The 20,940-nt window shown below is 45.3% G+C and overlaps 1 protein-coding gene across 5 annotated transcripts in view; it reads right to left on the bottom strand.

Annotated features, from left to right (window-relative positions):
• LOC105490657 (glutamate rich 6B) overlaps positions 1-20,940 on the bottom strand; it is a 71,432-nt gene that overhangs the window by 35,404 nt on the left and 15,088 nt on the right. For 2 of the 5 annotated variants that reach the window (XM_011756501.2, XM_011756499.2), the window contains 6 exons: positions 17,320-17,400; positions 16,430-17,145; positions 11,045-11,093; positions 7,461-7,630; positions 2,206-2,268; positions 1,219-1,260 (listed from right to left, as the gene is read on the bottom strand). In XM_011756501.2, the coding sequence (XP_011754803.2) occupies positions 1,219-1,260; positions 2,206-2,268; positions 7,461-7,630; positions 11,045-11,093; positions 16,430-17,087 (982 nt within the window). In that variant the 5' untranslated portion in view covers positions 17,088-17,145; positions 17,320-17,400. The remainder of the gene's footprint in view (positions 1-1,218; positions 1,261-2,205; positions 2,269-7,460; positions 7,631-11,044; positions 11,094-16,429; positions 17,146-17,319; positions 17,401-20,940) is intronic. The other 3 variants (XM_011756500.2, XM_011756497.2, XM_011756503.2) reach the window with 2 other exon arrangements.

The raw sequence follows: 20,940 nt of genomic DNA, 5'->3' as shown, positions 1-20,940 counted from the left end.
CTAAAATCTAGCTACTCAAAGTGTGGTCCGTGGATAAGGAAGCTTGTTAGAAAGACCAAATCTGGCCAGGCACAGTGGCTCACGTCTAGCATCCCAGCACTTTGGGAAGCTGAGGAGGGAGGATTGCTTGAGCCCAGAAGCTGAGACAAGCCTGGGCGACATAGTGAGACCTAGTCTCTTTAATAATAAAAAATTAGCCAGGCATGGTGGCATGTGCCGGTGGTCCCAGCCACTCAGGAGGCTGAAGTGGGAGAATCACTTGAACCTGGGAGGTGGAGGATGTTGTGAGCTGTTCTCACACTACTGGGCAACAGAGGGAGACCCTGTCTAAAGAAAAAAGAAAAGTCAGATCTCAAATCTCAGATCTGCTGAATGAGAATCTGCTTTTAAACAAGATTCCCAGGTAGTTGTCCTGCATATTAAAATTTGAGCATCGCAGCTCTAAAATGCCCATGGAAATGGAATAAGATGGAGAAAGCTATTTATCAGTACCCTTCTGGCAGTGTGATGAGTTGGGTGGGATGCATACTCTGGAGTTTATAAGGGTTTATTTGATAAGCCATGGGGTGGGGATGGGAGTATAAGCAGCTGTTGTGTGTATGTAAGACCTGATCCCTCTCCCACTACCCCTTTGTTTAAGTAAAACAGATCTTAGTCCCTAAATTGTGTTCTAATGAGGATGGGTCTGGTTAATTGCAGGCTTTTGTTTTGGGGAGTGATGCTCACAAGTTGGGATTCTGCTACCCTAAGGATTCTCCCCTGTTCTTCCCCCTTGTAGGATTCAACCAACCCCCTCTTAATAAGCATTTAATAAACCTTTAAGACACCACTTGGAGGGGCTCCAATTTATTCCTTACCAAGATGCCATAGGACCCTGAGTCTATCTGGGGAGGTGCAGGTATCCCAGTCAAGCCTGCTTCCCGGGTCTCAGGGAATCCAGCAACCCCCCGGATGCTCTTAAATGTGGGAGTCCCTATCCCAAGCTTTTGAGTAGGAAGATGGACTTTCAGTCCTGTCCCTTCAGAGACCCTCTCTCTGTTTCTCGTTTCAGCCTCCTTGAGGAGGTTCGGGGGCCATATGCCCAGGATGCCCCTCAGTCCCCTCTGGGCCCAGGGGCATGCTGGATCACAGAGGGAGCCACCTGCCAGGGGCACCTTCCCCACCCAGGGCACTCTGCAGAAAGCAGGGATCTTTGGATATATTACGTCAGATGCTCACCATTTTCTTCCTCTTTTTGCTGTACTTTAGTGTTAACACACTCTAAAAAAGAATAGGAAAAATTATTTTTATTTTTATTTTTATTTTTTTGAGACGGAGTCTCGCTCTGCTGCCCAGGCTGGAGTGCGGTGGCTGGATCTCGGCTCACTGCAAGCTCCGCCTCCCGGGTTCACGCCATTCTCCTGCCTCAGCCTCCCGAGTAGCTGGGACTACAGGCGGCGCCACCACGCCCGGCTAGTTTTTTGTATTTTTTGGTAGAGACGGGGTTTCACCGTGTTAGCCAGGATGGTCTCGATCTCCTGACCTCGTGATCCGCCCGTCTCAGCCTCCCAAAGTGCTGGGATTATAGGCGTGAGCCACCGCGCCCGGCGAGGAAAAATTATTAACAGGATACGGTATGGTGAACTAGTCCAGACCTTTTAATCCCTTATGGAATCAATTTAAAAATCACCTCCTAGATAGCTGGGAAGCCTCAGGGTGGAGTGCAAGTGTTTTAGGATAAGAGGCTTCCTTGATCTTCAGCAGTTGGAGGCCTGCAGCACATGTTCACTGAATATTGATTCCCCTCCCTTTATTCTTATTGTATCTTGCCCACTAGAGTTCAGGTTCTGAGAGGGTGAGATGGGTTTTGTCTACTTTATATCCTGCCTCATATACAGTAGAGATATAGTAAATGTCATTGCATGAACTAAGTATGGGTAACACCATTATCTTCCCTCCTAATTGCAGTGACAAATATTGTTTCCTCTCCTTTCAAAATGCCAGAGCACTTAACTCTCTGGCTCAATGTCTTACCTGAGCCTGGAGCCTTGACATTAAATTCCAGAAATAATGCCTTGGCCATTGGCCTCCATTAAGCCTGCTCTGTTTTAAAATGGCCAACAGCCTGCTCTCCTTGGTTGAGGGCAGGCTGATTTTGTGCTTCTTACCTTCTCCAGGATGGATGACTAACTTCTACAGATCATTTAAAATCATCATAAACTTTACCTTTCGGAGCAGGCTTCGTGGTGGTTTCTTGTTCTGTTTCTGATTTCGATTTTAAAGATTTTACTGTTAAAAGGCAGAAGAGGATGGCTATTAATGATTTAAACCTTACATTTTCCAGTGGATTCATACTGGGTATTTGGGGCCTCAGGTTCTTTCTTGGCACCCAAAGCTGGTCAACAGTTTGGGGCAACTGAGGCTGGTGGGTACAGCTGGCATATATAGATGCCCCACTGCACCCCAACCCCTTTGGCTTTGGTAAATCACTCTAGGATTGCAATAAATTAGTGATCAGAAAATGTAACCCTGTTGTGGCCTTCTAATCTGGTTACCATGAGGCTAGTTTCGGTCCTCAGGATAGCTGGAAGGGCTGAGGCAGGGTAAGAGGAAGACTTTAGAGGTATCCCTCCTGCTGTAGGAACCATAGAACCAAGTGGCTCCAAGGCCATGTAGACATACAATGTGGTGTGCCTGTCACTGTACGAAGTAGTGTGTCTGCTCTGTGACCACGGGGTGTGTAATGGGGACTGGATGGGAAACATGGGGATTGCCTAGGATAGATCTGCTAAGATTTGCAATGGGAAGCTACTGTATATATACATTAGGACTTTTGTAAGTTCTTGATTACCCTTGTTTTCTGTCTTCTGGAACTTTATGATCCTTGTTCCTTTTTCCTCTTTCCCTGGTATTTGTCTTCCTACTCCTAAATGCTAAATACATGTGTGTACATGTGTGTGTACACACACTCACAGACAGACAGACACACACATACACACCCTACATTCCATTATTTTTTTTTGAGACAGAGTCTCACTCTGTTGCCCAGGTTGGAGGGTAGCGGTGCGATCTCCGCTCACTGCAACCTCCACCTCCCGGGTTCGAGTCATTCTCCTGCCTCAGCCTCCTGAGTAGCTGGGACTACAGGCGTGTGCCACCACACCTGGCTACTTTTTGTATTTTTAGTAGAGGCGGGGTTTTGCCATGTTGACCAGGATGGTCTCAAACTCCTGACCTCAGGTGATCCACCTGCCTCAGCCTCCCAAAGTGCTGGGATTACAGGCGTGAGCCATTGCGCCCAGCCCATTCCGTTCTTAATAGCGGGGACTAATAGGGCCATGATGAAAAAGCCAAGTAAACTGCTCCACCAGCTTATGGCCTTGTGTGGTGGCCTGTGGCATTAAGAGGACTTTGAACACTTGCCGTATCAGTGCCTATTAGTTCTTCAGCAAGAGGCCGGCACTTCTGCAGACAAGGAGCTCTCCAATTTCAAGAAAACTCACTGTGCCATGGCACAGTTCTGACTGTTAGGTATAATTTCTTTTCTTAAAATATTTCCCTAGGATTGCATTAGTGTCCTATTCTAGCCCTTCAGTCTGGAGTGTAAGACTCAGGTCTTGGTTTTGTGTGGCAGATTGTCAAATACTTAAAGTCAGTTTTTACATCTCAGAGTCATGTGTCTTCCAGACTTAACATCGTCCTTTGCTTCAGCAGTTCTTTGTGTGAGGTAGTTGGCAGTTTACTGTCCAGGACACCAGCCTTTTTGTTGAGCCCCCACCAAGCTGCTTCTAGTTCTTAGAGAGTGTGGTATCCCCCAAACTGAATGCGCCATTCCAGCGATGGCACTCCAGTGTGGGGCAGAGCAGGATGAAATCCTCTTTACATAACCTTTCAGTTGTATCTGGTTGTGTTAACTTTTCTGGCAGTGATATCAGTTATACTATTGAGCTTGTGGTTGAAGAAAGCATCTAACAACAAACAGGGCTTCCTCACTCTGCACTTCTCCAGCCTGCTGTTTTTGGGGGCCTGATAGCAGGATCTAATATCAATGACCAGTATCTTTTATCTAGCTAATTCTGGTCCGATGTTTCTGCCTGCCAAAATCTTTTAGAATCTGATTATGTTATCCTCAGCATTCAACAGCTGCAGGGCATCTATAAATATAAATATTCCTTCTAAATCTGCATCCAAGCCTATTATAAAAAATTTTGTACTGGACAGAGCCCCACGGCTCTCTGCTGGAAACCGGGTCGACTCTGATCTATGAAACAGTATCTTGGAGTGCTGTTCAATCAGTTATTATTAGTGATGACATCATCTTACAGTAGCACCCACCTAATATATCTCTATCTTGTCCAGGAACATCAGGAAGCCTTTGGAAATGAAATGTCTCGTGGAATTGCGCCCTATGGGGTTTCCACAGTTCCCTAATCTGATAACCTTGTCAAAAAGTGACCTCAAAGCCAGTATTATGTGATTGGCTTCTATTGATCTTAGGCTGGTTTCTTGCGATCATTTTGCTCTCAGTATTTGTCCCAGATTGGTCACAGACTCATTTCACCAACTTCCCACAATTCCTCAAAAACCAGAAGCAAGATTAAGCTATTCTTTCACTATGTACACATTCTGGAGTATATTTTATCCAGATCAGGAGACAGCAGTTACCATTCTCTTTTGATTTCTTTTCACCAATCTTTAGTTCCTGCTATTTCTCACCTAATTTTGTTGCACTCTTTTCAGTTTGAGAATAATTTTTTTTTTACAGCGAAGTCAAAATTAAATAGCAATTGAACAACTTGATTTTTCCCTGAATCGTTCATCAACACTACACTAAACAGTACTAGCCTGTCTGTCTTGATTTTTTTTTGGCTCAATTCTGTTTTAAATGGGCCTCTGTCTTTTGCTGCTGCCTGTATGATCACTATTATTATTATTATGTTTTGGTAAGAATGTTTATCCTGGGATTGATTCAGCTTTCCTGACACTATTCTTAAAGTTCACAGCCATTTTCCTGTATTTATTGTTGAGAGCATCCTCATCTTTTTAACCTCTGTATGTGATATTTCAAAATCTGAGTCCACTGAAGGAAACACACCAGTTTGTACTTTTGAGAGCTGTCAATCCTCTTCCCCATCTGATATGGTTTGGCTGTGTCCCTACCCAAATCTCATCTTGAATTGTAGCTCTCGTAATTCCCATGTATTGTGGGAGGGACCTACTGGGAGATAACTGAATCATGGGGGTGGTTTCCCCCATACTGTTCTTGTAGTGATGAATAAGTCTCATGAACCTGATTATTTTATAAGGGGAAACTTCTTTCCTTTGGTTCTCAGTTCTCTCTCTTGGCTGCTGCCATGTAAGACGTGCCTTTCCCTTCTGCCATGATTGTGAGGCCTCCCCAGCCACGTGGAACTGTGAGTCCATCAAACGTCTTTTTCTTTATAAATTACCCAGTCTCAGGTATGTCTTTATCAGCAGCATGGAAACAGACTAATACACCATCTGACCTCTGCTTACACCTCTGCATATTCTCAGCCACATTTCTATACACACAGTGTCTCTATGTGTACGTATTTCTATCTACAGAGCTCCTTTCCTACTAAGACTAATTTTTTTGTAGTAGTATATACCCTTTTATCACCATTATCTGACCTTGAATCAGATGAGGGCTCAACAACAATTTCACAAGTATTTATTAAATATTCATGCTTACTATGTACCAGGCACTAAGTCTGGAGGATTTCTGTGAGCATGGATATAATGCTCTGTGTTAGAATTTCTGGCTGACTTGGTTTATAATCCTGCTCTGTGCCTGGATAGATACATGAGGCCATAACTAGTGTTTCCGGTCCTCCAGAGCGTCTCCTTATATGGATCACAAAGCACTTCCTGTGCCTGTTGCAGCCTTTCCGTGTCAGACCTGCCACCCTCTGCAGTCATAGGTCCCGAGGATTTACCTGGGTATTTTTTCCTCCATATTTGGCCAAAGTCCTGTTTGTCGAGAAAGGCTGAGCCATGTGGAACACCATTTTTGACTCATTGTGGTTGAACAATCCCATAATAAAATCATGCTTTGGAAGAGGGAGCCTTGAAACCAATTCATCTTAAACTAGAGGTTCTCCAGTTCCTCATCGTTCATGTCCCTGAGCAGCTTCTGGGGATCTGGTTAAGAATGCAGATTCCAGGATGTTTCCGGCAGGGGTTCTGATAAGCGCTAGAAAGCTACATTTTCAGTTTTGTGCTTCCTGGTTCCTCTTTGTCGCCCTCTTCAGGCATGTGGCCAGCCCATGGGCTGGGTCCACAGTGGTGTGAATAGGCTCAAGTCCCCTCTGTTGCATACCCCAGACTTTTCCCATTACCTTTCTCCTCTCCCACATCCTTTCAAGCTTAGCATTGGCACTTGACTGGCAATTACTCAGTAAATGACTTTCAGAATCCTTCTTATGAATATTTACATAAATGCTCAGATTTTCTTGGTGGTCATGCTTACTGACTTTGAGATAGTTCCAGTTCTTGGGGCTCTGGGGGAGCACACAGAACTGAAAAAGGTTCCCAGTGAACCGATGTAGCCTGTGGAACACTCCTCGGCACATGCTGGCAGTGTGTGCCTGTCCTCTGCCTCTCCATTCTCTCTTACAGGGTTTCTGCCTCCTAATCTCATTTAACCACATTGGAGCTACAAAATTTAGCAGCCATGGATAGGGGCAGGGAGGGGAGGTGATGGGGGAATCTAATTTACTGCTGCCATGACTACAGATGTGAAATAAATCTGTGAATCAGTGATGGATCGATCCCACTAAGGCTGGATTTAAATCATTAATAATGGCAAGAAATGCTATTCGGTCTTCCACCCCCAGGGTCCCAGAGTGAGGATTTCGGGGCTTAATTGGGTAGAGAGTGAAGACCCTTAATGCAATTTTGCCATACTCTCTCCTGTGTGTCTGAGCTGTAGCCACGAAGGTTCGCTACATAGATAGTTTTGGTGGGTTCTGAATCAGGGCTGGCTTCGACCTCAAGCTGAGACTGTCGGTGGTGGGCCCATGTCCCATTTTCCATTTTCCACATGATTATCTGGATATGGCCTGTCACCCCAGGGAGCCAGTGTATAATCTGGGAAGAAAATGGCCTGTGTCCCTGAGGGAAATCGTGCCTGTGTTCATGTAGAACAAGAATAGGAAGATGAATGAAAAACAGGGGAGGAGATGGAAAGATGGAAGAAGCTATTTGTTTCAGCACTTTGCTGATGCTCTTTCTCTGAGGGGGGTCTGGGATGGGAGGAAACGGGAAGCAAGGCTAGGAGAGGAGTTAACAACTTACCCAAAATGAGAGCTCAGAGGGCAACGGAAACAGTAGGATATCATTAGCGTGAGAGGCAATACTCAAGCTACAATATTTCACATGCACAAAATGCTGCAAGACCATTACTCCCCCAGCCCACAGAGCCCGGCTGGGCCTCGCCGACAGAGCTCAGCTCTCCTCACCGGCAGTTCCGCCATAGTGCCAGTCCGTTTGACTGGCCTGGCTCCTCCTGTACAATGTCAGAAGCGACTCAGAAGACTCTGTGGCAGATTCAGAGATGGCAGAAGGGGTCATGGAAATCAACGGGACACTCAAGAAGTTGGTCACTTGAGAGGGGCCAGCGTCTGGGCTCCTGCCAGAGGGGAGAACAGGAAGGTCAACTTCCAGACAGGGGCCAGGTCAGGAACCCCTCCTAAGGCACGCTAGGGGTTGAAGGGGTGCTCTTGACATCCAGACCCGGATGATGGACGTCTCGAGGTTTGAAGAGACGAGCTGTGAATCATGAAAAATAGGCCAGTGTGTCACTCTGGGCAGCAGAGCCACACATTGCCACTGCTGCTTCACTAAACCATGAGAGGATCTGTGGCTGCCTTCAAAGGCCACTGGGCCAGGTGGTCATAACTGACAGATGTTCCAGAACAGTCTCCTTCTTTCCTGGCTCACAACCCTGCTTATTCTGGTGCCTCTCCCTGCCTCACGGTTGTTTTGGGCAGAGTGGAAAAGATACTGAATTAGATGCTGCAGCAGTTTAAAATTAAGCACTGAGGTCTGTCCCTGCAATCGGCTCACCACAAACACCACCACCATTAAGAAGGCTTTCCAAAGGGCCTGAGGGCAGGGCACTGGGTGTGAGGTGCAGGCTCCACTGCCTGGCAGCTTAGGATCAAGAGGGATGACCCTGACACATCAACCCACACTGTGTTCTTTCTCAGGAGTCTCTGGCTTTTAACTAGTGAAGCAATTAACTAGGGGCAAGAAATTAATTCAAATGAATGAGAGGGGTCTTTGGGGGTGTTTTGGCTCTGGAGTTATTTCATGTCAACTGGTCCAGTTGGCAGAGATGGGCACAAGAAAAAAATCCCCAACATATACATAGGTGGTGACTATGGTTGGTAGCAAAGGCATAGACTTTGGTGTCAGCTCTTGACACTTGAGCTTAAATGTTGGCTCTTGCAACCTAGTGGAGGCACTTGGGGTAAGTTACTTGTTTGCTGTTACTCTTGCAGAGGAAGTAAGTTAGGCCTGTCCCCATCTGCACCAGGGAACTCAGTGTAGGGGCGGGGAGTGGGTTAAGGGCTGGAGTCTGGGTAAGGGCTCAGGCAAAGAGGTGGAGGGAGAGGGCAGAGGCTGTTTGTTCTCGCAGGTGGGTGCCCTGGGAAGGCTCCCTTCAGGGTCTATAGGAGTTACAGGCAGATCTTGCAGGTGCCTCTGAGGGACAAGTAGGGGAGCTTGGGTCTGTGCCAGCCCTGCAGGCTGGGGCTGAGCAGCTATGTTCTTAGGACACACCATCAAGAAGGGGCCCCTGGGTAAGTGGCCGGATGTTTGGGTCCTAGGTCAGGTGACCGCAGGGATTCAGAACAGGTGGATGCAGGTGAATTCCTCAGGTCCGTGGCAACTCTTGTCCTGCTCCAGACCCCAGGGCCAGGTGAGTAGACTCTCCAGGGCCTCAGTTTCTTTATCCTTCTAGCGAGATGATAACTGTCATACCTCACTCACCTGGTGCCCACTGGGACTACAGAGATGATGCCAGTTCTCATGAAAGGACTTAGAAAAGTCAAATCTGCCAAACAAACTTGGAGAGTTATCTCATAATATTGGCTTCTCTGGTCATTTCCATTATCAAGTACATTTCCCCCCATACGCTCTCTGTTGTGCCTGCTCCAGGCTGGATCATCGCAGGGCCTTCTGGGGTTCCTGCCAGGGCTCACCTCCCAGGAAGCAGAACCAGGTTCCAGTCACCTGGGCTGAACACTAGCCCCATGTTCCATTGCGATGGAGAGGACACAGGGTGGAGACGTTGGATCCTGGATCCTGGGGAGTTGGACTGCTCGAGGCCTGCTTCTGTAGTGCTTTAGCGAGGGGAGGGCCTGGCATGTGCCTGGAGGATCTTCAGTAAATGGGGAAGTGAGAGAGGGAGCCGCTCCAGGCCTGGGGTGGCTGATAGCCTTTCTGTTTATAAGGGACACATGACACGCTTGATCTGTACCTGCTATCCTTCCCCAACCCTTGCCTCTCACACATGTGCACGTGTGAATGTAACACTTACTGCCTAAAGGAGTCTGTGGAAGGTTTGGGTTCTCAGCTTTCTCATGTGAAGAATATCCTGGGCCTCTCTGAGAACTTGGAGGCCCAGATCTGGCCCCTGGGGACCCAAGCCTGATGTGGACACCAGGAAGGCCCCCCAGGGCCTCTCTGATCCTCACAGCTCTCCATGGGCCCCGGGAACCCATTGGAAACCCCCTCAGCTGAAATATGAACGAAGGGTTGGCTTGGTGTGTGTGTTTGGAATAAAGCTGACCAGGAATCCTGACTCTTGTTCAGGGCATGCTAAGTTTTCTACCTGGTGGTTTGTGGGGTGCAGAATGGAGGATGACACGGATCTGCGGCACTTACTGAGAGTGTGCTGTCTGCTGGTCACTGTTCAGCCTCCTGCTCAGTAAATATACATTTCATCCTCACCAAAACCCGTGAGGCTGGAACTCTTCCTCTACCCATTTTACAGGTGAAGAAACTGAGGTACAAGGAGATTAAGTGGCTGCCTGGGTGGAGGAGCTGAGTTTCAAACCCAGGCAGTCTGGCTCCAAAGCCCCAGTTCTCAATATTTTTAAGGTGGTCACATCACTGTCGGGCCCCTTCACTGTGTCTGACCACATTGCTTCACTTGCTTTGAGTGTCAGTGAATGGGGTGAATGGGGGCTTTTGGAAAGCCACTCCCTCATTTGTGCATCACCTGCAGTGGAGTTACCTGTCAGAGGCCTTGCAGCATCCCTGGAGGTGTGCAGCGGGGAATAGAGCTGGAGCGGGGCTGCCTCGCCAGGTCAAGGGACAGCCCTGCGTGGGAGCCCTGTGCCCTCAAGTTGTAACTTATGGGTCCCCTACTTGGCAAAACTGGGATTTCATTCCTGCTTCTCGCCGTAACTAAACTGGCGCTGTGCTTTTTTTAGATCTAGTGGAGATAAATTATCCTTTGGGGAAAAAGTGTAGGGGACAAGACAAAAAGCCAAGGACAAGGCTTGTGGACCCCTGCAGCTGGGCACGTAGCAGGCCCAGCATATTCCACAGAGGCTCACTTATTCCACAGATACTTCATTGACCGTCTAGTGTGTGCCAAGTCCTGTCACAGGATTTTAATGAGTATTCACTGAATGAGAATTCACGCCTTGGAAATATGCCTAAACCTATTCTCTTCCTGGAGAAACTGCACCTTCCCTTGGGGACATTCAGTCATCTGCTTCCCTGAGAGCACTGCTTGCGAGCCCTTTGCAGTCTCTCCTGGTTGAGACCTTCTCCCCAGGCTCAGACAACCTCTGCCCCTTTCATCTCTAGTGGTTCTGAGCACCCAGGACACTGATCTTGGGACCCACCCCTCCCCTGTGAGTGACTGAGTGGCAGAGGCAAGCAGGGTTGTAACTTCTGGGAGCCCCAGTAAACTTCTCCTTCCTCCCCTACTCCGTGCCACGCCCCGTCTTGGGTTCTCCAAGGGCTGCTGAAACATTGTCCCTAAGGAGGAGTTTCCACCTGATTTATCCCAAAAGAAAACTATTACCTTGCATCACGAAGAAGCATGGTTTGTGACGAATAACTTGCCTTGGGTTCTATTGGAAAAAAGAATAAAAAACAATATTGGCAAAAAAGCATCTTTCTATTTAAAAATGTGTTGTTAAGTATGTGGAGAGGGCCCTCGTTATAGAAATTTTCTATTTTTACTTTTCTTTAGTAGTGTCTCTTAATGGTTTCCTTTAAAAATTAGTAGGTTGAAATTTTATAAAATTAGTGAGAACTCAAGACGATACTTTTCAGGCGATCATGGATTTTGGAAATTCAAGTTTGCTTTGCTTATCTCTATCGTTATCCCAGAAGCCTCCCTCTGTCTCGGGATGAAGGACGTCTGTCCAGCAGAGGTGACTGAGGTACAGGGCATATATGTATTTTAAGAATTAATTTTAATTTTAAAGGACCTGCTTGTGTCCCCGTAATCACCTGATTGTTTGCCTTGAGTGATATGGCATCAAGAATTTCTTGTACACTTGGGATAAAGATAAAATATGCCACCAACTCTGATAATACAAAATGGCAACAGGGGAAGCAATAGAGAAACAAGAACCAGAACATTTGAATTGGAAAAGGAAATGTGAACACTTCCCTTATCCATAGCTTACCCATGCAACAAAATAGTATTGAGGAATATCCCTTGGCTATTAAAATGATGTCTCTAACAATTAAGCAACATGGGCAAATGGTGAAGTTATAATACTAAGTTACAAAAGTAAAATACTACCTTGTATAGACAGCATGTTTAAAATGGTAAAAACCATACCACACAACAAGGACCATCACTATCACAAATGCAAACAATGGCGGCAAGGAGACAGAATACAAATCACTTAAGTGTGAATTAGCTTTATTTATATTTGAATGTTCACAGGTTGGGGGATGTCTTTCTACTCTTTTCACATTTTTCATTTTTTAAAGAAAGGAACAAGAAGATTTTTTTTTTGATGTCCCTTTTCTAAAATTAAAATAGGTACACAACTTATTAAAAAGCAGAAACAAAGCATGAAAGGAGGAAGGAAGGGAGGAAAGGAGGAGAAGCGACTAGAAGAGGAGAGAAAGTTTGGGAGCCTGTCCTGGCTGTTCTAATGATTTTCTGTGACCTTGGGGGTAGTCACATGCGCTCTTTCTAGCTCAAAGTTGCTCATCTGTGAAATGGGCAGGAAGAGAAAATGGTTGGGACAATTAAAGGAGATAGAGATTGTGAAATATACAATATGTACCCTATGCCATCAGACTATGTTCCCTAACTTTCACTGGAACAACACACATACAGAAAATAATTCTGTTCTTTTGGGAGCACAGTGGAGGCATCGGCAACCGGCTCTGGGGCTCAGCATCCCCCCACCCACCAGTGGTTGACTCAAGGTCACAGAGGTGAACGTCCTTGCATGAAAAGTTGGCTGGCTTTCTCATCTCTGCCTTGTTAGTGTCTCTTGCACCTTTTTCTGAAATTTCCAGAATTGCTAGGTTCCCTGTTGGAAATGGTAGTTGGGACACCAGCTCTCAACTGGAAATGGCAACTGAATTACAGCCGTTAGGCCAGACAGCATTTGGAGCTGCTGAGGAAGAGCTAGCAGGGTAAAGAAAATAAAATTCGATGCATTATGTATATCAAAAGATGAGGCAAAAACATGATGAATCAAAATCAATGTACTGTGACATCTCTATAGCATTATTTGCCACAAGGCAGAATTTATCATTAGGAACGTCTTGGGTACTAAAAAAACTAAAAGGGGTCTCATTGTGGGGTGGTTTCACTCTATAGTATGTTCTACGGCAGCAGGAGAGCAATGTAGCCTGGAGGCTCATCTAGCACCTCTCTTCTTGTAAGATTAGAAGAGTATTTTATACTTACAATTGCATGGTACAGGGGAGTTTCAAAGCAGTTTCAGATATGTTACTTCATTTACTTATTGCAACCCACTGTGAGAAAGGTGTTTTTGCACATGGGGAAACTGAAACCTAGAGATGATAAGTGACATGCCCAAGGTCTAGGCCCCACCGTGTGCTGGATTTTCTGACTTGGACACCACAGCACTCACACCCATGTTGTGCATCCAAAATCTGAACTCCCCCAGCAGGCCAATCAGATGCAACTAACCAATTATTCACTGGCAGTTGATGCTACATTTATATTCAAGTTGCTCACCTAATTTTAGTGGATTTCCCCATAAACTTCGGGGGGAATCAAGCCTTTAAGGAAGAGAGGTGGGTGGGGGTTGTTAGTCTGATGTAAACTGATTTGTCCAGGGCTGTGGGAGTCTCTGAAGTTGACCGGCCTGTAGGGTGGATGAGTGGAGGGTGTAGATCCCTCCCACAGCCTGATTCATTGTGTCTCATCTTTTGGTTATGTCCATTTCACAAAGCAGGTAATGTGGCTAGGGGTGTGTGGCCAGTCACAAGTCAATGGCAAGGGAATAATAATACATCATGTAATATAATAATTCTTACAATGGCCAACACTTTCTTGGGCCTAAAATGCTATGTGCCTGGCATATCTCTTAATGATTTACCTAATTAAATCACTTTAATCCTCCCACACATCCTATGAGGTAGGGCTAATGCTGTTCCTATTTACAATGAAGACAAACAAGACATGGAGAGGTTAAGTCACTTGCCCAAGCTCATGCAACTAGTGAGAGGGAGAGAGCTGGCTTTCAAACCTAGGCAGTCAAGCTCCTGAGAGAAAGGAAAATGTGCTCTTCATGACAGACTCCTATTTGCTATTAAGTAGATAAATAAATGGCATTCAGGCACCCCCTTTACTGTCTGTTCCTGTGGCAGAAATTACTAGTTGATCACAGCACTCTTTGCTGCTGAGCCCCGACAAGGCCTCAGAATTCTTCTCAGCGTAGTTTTCCACTAACCTCTAGTAGTTAATGCATCGGCATGAGAGATAAGCCCATTTGTCATATCTAGGGCTCATTTTATAGATGCCAATTAATTGATAAGGTTTAAAAGAATTTGTGGGCACCCATGTATATGTGAGTGTGACTGGCTCTAGGAAGTGAATATGATCACTTGATTCAATTTACATGTACTGAGCATCTGCTATAGGTGAGGAAGGTACTCTTGTTAGTTACTGAGGTTCAACACAAGGGTAAACGAAGTTATATCTTAAGGGTATTAGGAGAATATTCTACCTAAAAATATTGATATATTTTTTTTAAAAGTTAAGAAATTTCTTATAAATTTTTTCTTAACCTGTTTTGTACAATCTGTCTTGAAGCCCTAGAATTTCATAAACCAAGACATTCTTTCATGAGCCTTGAAAGGCATTTCAGCATCTCCCTGGTGTTTCTTCAGTGCCTCTCCAATTTTTGTTAGCAGGACATTTATTTTCAAAGTGTTTGCTTTATACACAATTCCATTCGCTTGACAGCATTGTATTTGTCCTACTCTAGTGGGTAATATATTTACTAAGATCCAGCACATAGAGGGGACATGTTAAGAATGCTTGATTCATACCGTGCAAGAGAAAAAGCCCTGAATGCTATTTTTCAGTATTAGAATTACATTTGATACTTGAACAGCAGGGATATTAGGATTCCAAGAGGAAACTTAATGGTAGAGGCACACAGAAAAGAGAGTTTCCCATTTCCCAGCAATAGCGGAATTACCTCTCTAATGCAACAACTAAATTTCCAGGAGGGGAGTAGGAATCAAGGATGGTACATCTGATTTGATGGAGAGGGATGTAACAGTAAATGCCTGTGTGGCTGCTGATAACACCCAGCTTTTAGGATGTAGGTTGAGTGTAATCAGATTTTTAGGAATTTAAAAATTCGGGCTGCCTAGGATGCTTGCAGTTGGTAGCAGAACCAATAGTTTAGTTCTACTTATAGGCCAGCATGAAGATGATGTAGGTGACCTGAACCTTTACATTTCTGTACCTAGTAGAATATGGCCATGCAGTCACAACATCAAGAGAAGACACTACAGGGACATATGAGCAAAAGCACATTAATCACTGCCAGCAAACAGCACAAGGAGGCTGCTGCCAAATAATAAAACCCAACATGAGGAAATGCTGCCAGTAGCTGAAACAGTGTTGAAAAAACTTTAGCCCTTGGATGAGAAAAATCACTCTAAAGTCAAATACTTACCCCCAGACTAAAATGATTCCTTTAAGGGGGATGTATGGGTATCCTGAGAAGCATACCAGTGTCTGTTGACCTAGCAACAGAGTGTAGGAATGTATTCCAGGAAATAGAGATCTCTGATAAACAGTTCACCAAAATGCCATTTTAAAAAAGGAACAAAACATTGGAAGCAATAAATGGTCAATAATAGAAGATTGATTAAAAATAATATAGCTTATCAACACAATACAATGTGATGCAGTCATTAAAATTATTAGAAAGCTTAATATTTTAAATGTATATAATATTAAATGATATTCATATATGTATAGTGTTTATACATAATATTTATATAAATAAGTGTATCTTTAAAAGCAGGTCACAAACAACATAAAGCTTGATCTTTTTACAAAAGGGGTGTGTGTATGTGTATATATATGTGTATATAAATACATGTATGTGTGTGTGTACATATATAGAATAAGTCTGGGGAAGATATAATCACAAGTGTGGAAAGTGATTATCAAATCTGATAGTCAAGTGGTGGTGATTTTTGCTTTCTTCTTTTTGCTTATCTATAGTTTATTTCTTTCTTCTCTCTCTTTCTCTCTTTTTTTTTTTTTAGAGATGAGCATTCTGTCACCCAGGCTGCTCAAAATCCTGAGCTCAAGTGATCCTCCCATCTCAGCCTCCTGAGTAGCTGGGATCACAGGTGTGTGCCACCACACCCGACTAAATTTTAAAATTTTTTGTAGAGATGAGGTGTTGCTATGTTGCCCAGGCTGGCCTCAAACTTCTGGCTTCACACAATCCTCTCGCCTTGGCCTCCCAAACTTCTGGGATTGCAGGTGTGAGCCACTGCTCCTCGCCTGCTTATATATAGTTTCTAAAGCATCTGCAATGAACATGTATTACTTGTGTAATATGAAAAAGGAAAGATACAAATAACAATTATTATTATAAACAGATGGTTTATGTTTATGAAGTCTTCCTGCCTGCTTTGTTGGTGCAGTGCTTTGGGGCAAGGCTATTATATTATAGTTGTGAGCAGAACTTGGTCAGTAAATGAGTCTTCCTACCTGTCAGCACCATGGATAGGGTTGACAATTTGTGCTCTGGCTCTCTCTCACGTTTGTGCTTTTTTCCTGGGCATCCTGGTAAACTAGAGCTACCATCCTTTGGGAGGCCCTCCTCCAGATACTCATCCCCTTCCAGATACTCTTCTTCATCCAGACCTCCTCTCCCTTTCAGATACTTTTCCTCCCATAGATGCTCTCCCTCCTCCAGATACTCACCTTCTTTCAGATACTTTTTATACAGATTTTCTTTTCCATCCAGATTCTCTTCCTCCTCCAGAGCTGCTTCCTCCTCCAGAATCTCTTCCTTTTCCAGAGCCTTTTCCTCTTCTAGATACCATTCCTTCCCCAGATACTCTTCCTCCTCCAGATACCCTTTCTTCCCCAGATAATCTTCCTCCTCAATATACTCTTCCTTCTCCAGATACCCTTCCTTCTCCAGATACCCTTCCTTCCCCAGATACTCTTCCTCCTCCAGACGCTCTTTCTTCTCCAGATACTCTTCCTCCTGCAGATACCCTTCCTTCCCCAGATACTCTTCCTCCTCAATATACTCTTCCTCCTCCAGATACCCTTCCTTCCCCAAATACTCTTCCTCCTCCAGATGCTCTTCCTTCCCCAGATGCTCTTCCTCCTTCAAGTATTCTTCCTTCACCAGATCCTCTTCCTCTTCCAGGTCCTCTTCTTCCTCCAGATATTCTTTGTCCTCCCCAGACTCTCCCTCTGGAGAAACTGGAGATTCATCCTGTAGACTTTCCTCATCTAGTTCTACTTCAGTATCCTCTTTCTCTGAAGGTAAGGTCTGTGTGGAACATTGGGGAGTTGTGGGAGGGTGAGGAGGTGATGCTCCTGATAACTGATTATTTTCAGCCGACATGCTGGGGAAGTCGTAGGTGGTGAACTCCTTCTGCAGCAGCCAACGTCACTTTATCATCCTGTATCCAAGAAAGGAATAAAATCCTATTAACCAGTAATAGCAACTGCATATTGATTTAAACCCATTTCTATTCACTTATTTCATTCGGTAGTCTTTGGAGGGTTCTTTAAGTATGCATATCAGTACCTAGTGGCCAGTGAAAAAGGCACAAGAAGAGGGAATGGAGGCTTACCCTCAACGAGCTGGGTGGGGAGACCACATCTGAAGGCCAGGCCTTTGAAATTGCTGCACAATATGAAGTCAACGGGGAGGGCTGGAAAGCAATCATTGTTTAGTGGTGCTATTGCTAGAGAAGATTTTTATTTCTCATTAAGTATTTATTGCCACAATAAATAAGACCGAGACTGTCTTCCAGGAGCTTGAAATCTGGGGAGAAAGGAGTCACAAAAAACAGATTTCTAAACACAAGTGACCAACACAATGGAAGGGTTCCCACAGCGTGTCTGGGGCTTCTGGTCAGTTCAGGCCCCTGTAGTCAGAAGTCTGTGGGGTACATCCTCATGGCTACCACATGCACTGTCAGCCCTGCCCGCAGCACCATCTGCCCTCAGCTCACCGGGCAAATGCTACATATGTTTTAACACTGAGCATCTTGACTCCTCCATGAAGACTTCCAGACTCCCTCTTCTGCTCCATCCATGTCTTCTATTTTTTTTTTATTAAAGTAACTATTTTGCTATATTAAATTGTTAGCACGTTTGTCCTTCCAACAGTATAAGCTCCTTAAAGGTGGGTGGGGTCAGTGTCATTCTTTTTTGAAAATAGATTTTGAATTCTTCCACTCCCCCTCCTCTCCACTGTGGCCCACTGTGATTCCCCATGGTGAACACGCCATCTCTAGACTGAATTACTGGTTTTCCTGAGACCCCTGCCACTGCTCTGCCAGTCACTTGCTGCAAAGAGTGTTCTCGTAAAAATATAAATCAAATCAGGATTTCCTTTGCTTAAAATCTCCCAGTGGCTTTCTGTTGTGCTTAGAATACGATGCCAACTTCGTCCCATGCCTGCCTGTCTTTCTGGCCTTATCTATCCCCATCCTTCCTCCCCTGCCCCCACCCTGTTACTCTCTTTTACAGCACTTATCACTGTGTCTAATTATGTGTCCATTTCTGTGTGTTCTTGTTCAGTTTTTCTCTTCCACTAGGTGTAAATGTCTCAATGATAGTGACCTTCTATAACCCATTCCCCACTGTATCTCTGATGGTTAGCTTGGAGCCTGGTGCATAATAGATGTCCAATAAACATACGGCCAGTGACTGAATGAAGGGCCAAGAAGAGGTGGCTCTATAGCAGTGCACCTTGAAGGTTTAAAAATGACATTTATTCTGCGCAACAGGACAGACTGAAGAGGCAACTGGCCCAGAATCCTTCTGCTTGCTCTGGGGACTTAAGAGATACATATCTTGGCATGCCTCTTTCTGGTTGTCTGAGTGGGAAACTCTGTTCTAGGGAACCAGCCAGATGAGACCACCAGGATCAATTTTAGCAAATGCAGCATGAGGTCCAAGATGAGGGGTGTGATGGACAAGGCCATTTATCATGGGCAAATGGCACATTTACCCACCCACATCACTGTTGGAGCCCTTGGATTGCTGGATTCTGATAGGGTTAGCCTGGGGCAGGGAACAGAGAAGTACACTGTCCAGATCCCCTTTTCAAAGAAGGACTTGCTGCCCAGCGGTGAGAAGTGTGGTCAACAGGTGGCCCCAGCTGCCAGCTCCTTCAGGATGTGCCTCAGCTGCAGATTCCCTTTCTGGTAGTGATGCCCTTCTTGGGGCAGCCTGTATCTGAGCACCAGGCAAGGTGGAGGAAGAAAGGCTACCAGGCAGCGCACCTCTGAGAGGCCACATTCACCCCAGAGCTCTCCGGCAGGCTGACCAAGGCTCACCAAGCCTACTCCACAGGTGCCATCTCCATCTGGGCCAGGCCTGCTTCCTCTCCCTTTTTCCTCCAGGGGTTGACCCCAAGAAACATTTTGTATCTCAACAGTTTCATCTCAGCAGTTTGCATTTTACAGTCTATTTCCAGAGAACCTACCTTGTGATAGCTTCACAGAATGTAACTCTGGGAAATAACTGACTGTAAGAGTTGGTGGAGAGGAAAACAAGGCCTCACTGGTAGCCTGATGGCTTAAAAGGTCAGTGGTTGAGGGTAGGGAGTAACTGGATCTGCCTGGGGCAGGGAAAGCTGATGGTGCTGAGAGGTGACAAAGATGGTAGCAGTAAAAGGGAAGCCCGTGCATGGAGAGTTTTAAAACCCATCATGAAGCATCATTGTGTTGGGTGGCATCAAAAGAGAAAATTGCAACAAATTTAGTTATTAATTGAATTGGCTTTTATTCATGATTCATGAATAGAACCATTTTACAAACAGAATGAGAGCTCCCACCAGGCAGTAGCAAAACAGCGGGCTCTGTGAGGTGAGAACACAGAAACAGCAATAAAAAAAAGTGGATTGGCTAACATTGGGTTACTTCAGGTTACTTTTTTTGGTAAGGGTTAAAGCAGAGAGAGGACTTGCTTATTATTCTCACTCAGGTAGACTGGAATCTCCTGTTTTCAGGAAAAACTGTGCTGTTCTGGGATCTATCTGTTTCCTTGCAGTTTCACTTTGATTATATGGCACTTAGCACGAGTGACTCCATTCTGGTTTTTGGTCTTGTCTACTGGGACCTGATGCAGGGGCCTCGTCCAAATTGATGGCTTCCCATAAGTTTTGCTTCACAGTGGTGATGGCGAAAGTGTTGGGATTAAAGCAACTCTGGAGCAAGAGGATTCCCGTGGCCATTTGCTAGACAGTTAAGAAGCAGCGGGGACTGGAAGCTGTGCCTGCAGTTGACTTGCCCTTTTATTCTTCATTTTATGGCTCTGTGGTATATGAATATGTTTTCAGGTAGGCTGCCTCCAGTGCTTTTTGGAGGAGGTGAGGTATAAATAATACATGAGCTGATGGTGGAGGACACTATCTTTGGGGCAAAGGGTGAGCTCCGGAAAGCTTTGGGACCCACCCGCACCGATGTCTGCAGAAGCCTCTTCCATTGTAAAGGAGGCCCCTTCAGCTTTATTCATCTAAAACCTCAACACACACCTATTATCGCCGTCCACTTCTAATTCCCATTGGCTCCTGCTGCCTTGCCCTAAGACAGAGCTGGGATGGCGAGAGCAATTGAAGAGTGGTGACAAGGATTCTTTGCTTGACCAAACTCCAGTCAGGCTCCCGAACCTTCTCCCAGATCCATCTGTGCACTTCCTTGTAAAATCCAGTTTCATTTTATTTATTTTTTTCTTTATTTTGAAAAAATTTAGGGGGTACCAGTGTAATTTTGTTCCATTCATAGGTTGTGTGGTAAAGTCAGGGTTTTAGGGTCTCCAACACCCAAATAACATACATTGTACTTGCTAAGTAATTTCTTGCTATAAGAATTTCTCACCATCCTCTCCTCTCCCACTCCCTCACTCTTTTGAGTCTCCATCGTCTATTTTTTTTTTCTTTTTGAGACTTGCTCTGTCGCCCAGGCTGGAGTGCAGTGGCGCGATCTCAGCTCACAGCAAGCTCCGCCTCCCGGGTTCACACCATTCTCCTGCCTCAGCCTCCCGAGTAGCTGGGACTACAGGCACCCACCACCATATCCAGCTACTTTTTTGTATTTTTAGTAGAGATGGGGTTTCACTGTGTTAGCCAGGATGGTCTCAAACTCCTGACCTCGTGATCCACCTGCCTCAGCCTCCCGAAGGGCTTGGATTACAGGTGTGAGCCACCACACCCAGCTGAGTCTCCATTGTGTATTATTCCA

The sequence above is a fragment of the Macaca nemestrina genome, chromosome 16 (genome assembly GCF_043159975.1).
Source record: "Macaca nemestrina isolate mMacNem1 chromosome 16, mMacNem.hap1, whole genome shotgun sequence".
Lineage (NCBI taxonomy): Eukaryota > Metazoa > Chordata > Mammalia > Primates > Cercopithecidae > Macaca > Macaca nemestrina.
The sequence above is the reverse complement of the archived record's forward strand: the minus strand, read 5'-3'. Positions and strand labels throughout refer to the sequence as shown.